The sequence below is a fragment of the Psammomys obesus genome, unplaced genomic scaffold, assembly GCF_907164565.1.
Source record: "Psammomys obesus unplaced genomic scaffold, mPsaObe1.curated_primary_1811, whole genome shotgun sequence".
Classification (NCBI taxonomy): domain Eukaryota; kingdom Metazoa; phylum Chordata; class Mammalia; order Rodentia; family Muridae; genus Psammomys; species Psammomys obesus.
In genome coordinates this window covers 12,200,761-12,206,760 of record NW_026585894.1, presented here as the reverse complement: position 1 = coordinate 12,206,760, position 6,000 = coordinate 12,200,761, and the positions used below count along the sequence as shown (strand labels likewise).

Here is a 6,000-nt window from a genome sequence, read left to right as displayed (position 1 = left end):
AGAAAGAAAGAAAGAAAGAAAGAAAGAAAGAAAGAAAGAAAGAAAGAAAGAAAGAAAGAAAGAGAAAAGGAAGGAGTAAAAGAAAAGAAAACAACAATACAGATGTGCACGGTGGCTCCAGCACTTATACACTTACTATCCCAACACTGGGGAGAAGGAGCTATAGGCAGATCTCTGACATTTGGTTGCCAGTTATCCTACCCCCTACTTAGCTTGTCCCAAACTAATGAGAGACTCTGTCTCAAAAAACCAAGGAATAACACTAAAGCTTGATCTCTGTGTTAAACTTCTTAGCATGTGACAATTTAGAAAGCTCAGTAACACTTCTTGTTTTTATGTTTATTTTTGCCCAACTTTTAAATACAACATATTTATGGAAATAGATCACCTGTTGCTTAATTTTTAGGAATTTATTTGAATTATGGTTGCATTACTTAGATAATCATAAAAATTTACTAATAAGCTGAGGCAGGTTTGTTATTTTTTTCAAGTTACTAGAAATGTTTGTGCAGAGAAAAAGAATTTTCTTCAATACCATTGCCAATTACTAAAAATATAGTGACAAGGAAAACAAGAATTAGCATGATGTATCTTGTTTGAACATATGTAATATTAATATATGTTATTCACAAATGTTAATATAAATTATACACACACATATATGTGTATCATGAAAAGATTGGTAAAAAGATAGTAATTTGTTGAGATTTCATCATGTGATGCCTTTGGTACTCTGACTGGCAATTGCTTATTATTTTGATTCTTAAATATTAGTGAATTTCTGTGGGCTGGAGACATGTCTCCATTTTTCCACATAGTTGTCTGTGCCTTACTGTTTCTGACATGTTTAGCACTTTTTTCTTTGAGTCACCTGAGAACTGTGTCAGTATGTTCTTTCTGTTCACTAATGAAAATGTCAAAAATCAAGCTTGAAAGTATTAAGTTAAAGTGATCCAATCAGAAAAAAAAGAAAAAAATTTGATCTCTGGCCTCAACACCGCAGTCACACATGTGCATGTGTACTCATGCATGCATGTGCATACATACATACACAGGTATCTGCAAATATATGAACATATACACGCATGCATATTTTTAAAAATGAAAACTAGAACTACCATATGACCCAGCTGTACCACTCCTAGGACTCTAAATCAGCATACTAGATACTTGCACATCTATATCTGCATCACCATTCACAGCAGCCAAGATATGCAACAAGCCGAGATTCTCTTCGACAGATGAATAGACATTAGAGTATACAGTGGAATCTTATTGGGTCATAATGCACATAAAATTAGGTCATTTTTCAGGAAATGTTAAGTAAAATAAGCCAGACTCAAAAGAAATATATAATCCAGAATACATACATAGAGAGAGAGAGATAGAGAGAGGTATCATTTATATATAAAAGAAGGGGGACTACTTGAAAAGAGGAAGGGAACTAGGGAGATTAGTATAGGAACAAGAAAGGGTACTAAGAGATGACTACGGTCAATACACATGATCCACTTAAATTGATGTTATAAAATCCATCACCTCATACAATAAGTATTATGCCAATAAAATTTTTGGTTAAAACATGACAGATGTAAACCCCTCAATTAGGAAGGATAGCAGATAATTCCTGAGAGCAAAACAGGGTGACAAAAAGCTTGGAAAACAGAAAAAAGGATAACTATAGGACTGGTCCAGGATTCCAACATCAGTACAACAGAAATTCCAGGAAAAGAAAAATGAAGAAATTAGGTCTGGATGTTCCAGTTTCAGAGTGATCAACAAGGGCCAGGGTAAAGCCTAGGGTTAAAATGTTTACCTAGTCTATAAATGGCCCTAGATTTTACACCTTTACCACAAAATTCAAAAGAAACAATACACAAATACCAAGATAATGCATGAGAATAAAAATAAAGCCAATAAACAAACTCTAAGTCTTAGGTTCCATATATTTCAGAGTAACATCCTAGTGTCATAATTCTTTACTTCTCTGAGAATAATTATTTTTTAGTTAAAATTTTATACTTAGCCAACTTTACAATCAATGCATTAGAGCACAATAAAGACATTTGCTCATACAAGTTCTCAAAAACTTATGCAAATGTATCCCATAACATACACACGTTCTAAATAAACTATTAGATTTCTTCTACCAAATAGAGAGCAAAACAACAAGGACATGAAGCTGGAGAGATGGCTCAGCAGTTTACAGTACTTGTTGCTTTTACATAGGACATGGGTTCAGTTCTCAGCATCCACATAGTGAGATACAACCATCTAAACTCCAGTTCCATGGGCTCCATTACCCTATTCTGATTCCCATAGGCACCAGGTATGCACGTAGTACACATGCTTACACACAGACAAAACACACATACACATAAAATTAAACAATTTGTTTCTTATAAGACTTCACATGTAGACAGGAGGACAGAGCAGTGAGAAGTACCTTCAAATGATATATACCAAGATCCTAAGATGAAAGCTGTAAGAAGGTCAGAAACTCTAGAAGGTATTTCTTTAGGATGAAATTTAAAGACAATTAATGCATGTAAATATATAGAGAACACATTTTTTATGCTTCCTAAAATTAGAAAAGCTCGAGGTAGGAAAAAAGCAAAGCATATTGAAAATTAACTGAGCAAAAAGAAAATTGTAGTAAAAACACAAGGGAAGAAAAAGCCACCAAATTTTCCTGTATGAGTCATCTGCCCGGAGAAATTCCAGTCTTAATAATCGAGTTAAATATAACCAATTGATGTAACAAAAATATACTGGAAGCTTTGGAGAAAAATAATTTTATGTGGATATGGTCACGGGATAGAGGATGAAACAGTAAAAGAGATCTAAATCTTCATTTTCTCAATCAGGAAGGAAAAAGACAAGCATGTTTTTGGAGATAGGCAAATATCAGAAGTAGCTAAAAGTGGTTGCCTCTGAGGAACAGCAAATATATATTTATATGCATAAGTGTCCTTTTGTACTTAGGTTGAGAGCAAAATTCCTGCTTCACTTACATACATATACAATTTAGCCAAATCAGAAAATGAAATTCCTAATGAGAAATATTCCAATATCTTCCCAAAGCAATGCATTCAATACTTAAATAATTTATACCTGGAAAAAGGCACATTCTGAATACTTCCTCCAAATTAACTCCGACCTGGGTTTATTCTGACAGTACTTGGCATAAATCTGAAAATCATCCTTCTGTAATGAAGCACAAATGCAAATATATTACCAATTTATAAATACGAATTTTTGCTCGCAAAAAGGGATCAAGAGAGTGTGTGGCCAACCATGGTAGTGAATGTGACATAAAAGGACCTGATTTGTGTTCCAAGGACAGCACACCCTTTGGGCCAGAAAGCAGGCTACATAATTCTACAAGCAGTTTCAGAATCCTGCATACCAAACTTGGCAGTTGAGCAAGAAAAACCTTCTTTTTAAACTATGTATTATCATGATCTAATAAGCGCCAAAAATGAGTTTTCTGTACTATTAGTCTGCTGGATGTCTAAATAAAGGAGCTTGAAGCTAATTTCTTAGTTAGTTGTAGCCCTTGGTTCATCACTGGGATGTTATCACGTTTCAGCACATGGCTGCACAATTTGCTCTTCCTTGGATCATCTTACCCTTATCATCTATTGGTCTATCTCCTACTCCCACTTTAACTTTCATCTCATGAAGTTCATCTGTATAGCCAATGTTTATACCCTCAAGCTATGGACAATGACCTTCAATTGAGCCCTATAGTACATTTTGTATACCTCTAATGAGTATAACTCATCCTATACATGACGTAGGGTTTCTGATTCTCTGCCTAAATGCTCTTTATCTTGGTGTCCATATTGCTCAGCACAGTGCTTGGTAGACAGAAAATATTAAGTAGATGAGAATTAAGTGGACATATTATCAAGAAGTATTTATCAAACCAGTACTGCCACTACTTTTTGACAAGAACTCTGCCAACTTTGACAGGTACAAAAAATATACAAGATACAAGACCTTCTTATCAGGTTGGAAAATAATTTGTGTACACATGTAAAGGTTCACAGTAAATATAAAATCTCCTATGAATAGCAAAGCATTGGATAGTTTTAAAAATGGAATCTCACTAAGTAGTCCAGGATGGCCTGAGACTCACAATCCTGACTCCGTCTCCTGCGTGCACGCACCACCATGTCTTGGAGAGTAGTGCAGTGGTTAAGAATTAGACTTCAAAAGATGTTGAACCAACTGCTAATTTAAAATGGTGGAAATGAATTTGTCCATAGTTAATATGTTTTTAGGTGTAGAACATGCTGATAAATCTAAGTTCTTTCTTAGTCCTATTCTCTTCTCATTCCTCATTTTTCTCAGACTTATTCTCTTCAACACTTTCTGAGCTAAGAAAATTATTCTAAAATTTCAACAATCTCTTCTGTCCAATCCCAACTTGGAAGGGGTTAGGCTTTCAGGAAGGGGAGAAACTAAATAACTAAATGAACTGTAAAATAAAATTCTATGACTACATAATAAGAGTCTCTGCTTGGCTCTTTGACCTCCCCACCCCCCAAGGGAGGAGCAGTCATGCCAGTCCACAGAGGAGGACTTTTCAGCCAGTCCTGAAGATACCTAATAAAACAGGGTCAGATGAAAGGGGAGGAGGTCCTCCCCAATCAGTGGACTTGGATAGGGGCAAAGAGGAGATGAAGGAGGGAGGGTGGGATTGGAAGGAAATGAGGGAGCAGGATACAGCTGGGATACAGAGTTAATAAAATGTAACTAATAAAAGAAAGAAAGAGAGAGAGAGAGAGAGAGAGAGAGAGAGAGAGAGAGAGAGAGAGAAAGAAAGAAAGAAAGAAAGAAAGAAAGAAAGAAAGAAAGAAAGAGAAAAAAGAATATGTAGACAAGATCAGGCCGAAAAAAAAAAAAGAGTCTCTGCCTTATTATGCCTTTTTTTAAAAGGCATCTTTTATTCTGACTTTAACCAAGTTCAGAGTGATTATATTAATATGCTCTCATCTCTTGCGTTTTCATAGCTAGGGTGGTCTATTGGATTCCATTGATACTACCTGGGTAACTGAAACATTTAATACCATAGAAGACAAATATTCCTTAAATATCCCTTACATCATTTTTCCAACAAAACAGTTTTACCTTAAGTGCTTACTGGAATTGATATGTCTTTTCCAAAGACATTAAAGGGAAAGGGGAGCATACCTTGTCTCCAAGTCTGCTTTATACAGAAAATACTTTTGGGGTTGCCAATATTTATACAATTTGAAAGCAACTAATCAGACTAACCCTTTCCAGGAAGCAAGGTCCCACTCTTTCTGGAGCATTAGAGCAATCTTCCAGGCTGCTCATGAAAATGCTGAAAAATTTTCAGAGAAAAAGTTAATTATTACATATAATAATAAACCAGTCAGTAGCTCTACTTTCCCCATTTTCTGAGACAGGGTCTCTTTATGTAGTCCTGGCTGGCCTGGAACTCATTCTGGATACCAGGCTAGCCTGGAATTCACTCTGGATATCCAACTCTTTCTGCCTCCCAAGTGCTGAGATTAAAGGTGTGAGCCACCACCATCCAGCAATAACTCTTTTTTAAAAAATAAAATCACCAAAAAATTCAATTTGGAAATTACATACTTGTTATGGAATTCATATATTTCTGCCATATTTCCAAAGAGAACATCCTTTTTATTTCTCAGGAGAGGTGGCATAAGATCAAACATCTGCGGATTGTCCATCTCAGATCGGTAGCCCTATTAAAAATAGGTCAGTTTTTGCATTTGTAATATTTATATTAATGCTTGTTTGGGCCACTGACAGTATAAGAACAGTAGAATATACAGATTTGTGGGTACAGCAGTTTGCACTTGAACATTTAGATCCCTTAGTTATCAGTTATCTTTTGCTTTTTTTTTTTTTTTTTTTTTTTTTTGCAGGTACAAGCTGATGGATGACTCATTTCAAAAGACTGTTCTCGGAAGGCTGTCCCTCTAGTTTCTCTATTAT

The 6,000-nt window shown here is 35.3% G+C and overlaps 1 protein-coding gene across 1 annotated transcript in view; it reads right to left on the bottom strand.

Annotated features, from left to right (window-relative positions):
- The window catches only part of Mcf2 (MCF.2 cell line derived transforming sequence), a 90,274-nt gene that overhangs the window by 21,512 nt on the left and 62,762 nt on the right, over positions 1–6,000 (bottom strand). Inside the window, exons 17-19 of the mRNA XM_055599568.1 lie at positions 5,632–5,747; positions 5,287–5,356; positions 3,115–3,207 (exon numbers count right to left, since the gene is read on the bottom strand). Of these exons, the coding sequence (XP_055455543.1) occupies positions 3,115–3,207; positions 5,287–5,356; positions 5,632–5,747 (279 nt within the window). The remainder of the gene's footprint in view (positions 1–3,114; positions 3,208–5,286; positions 5,357–5,631; positions 5,748–6,000) is intronic.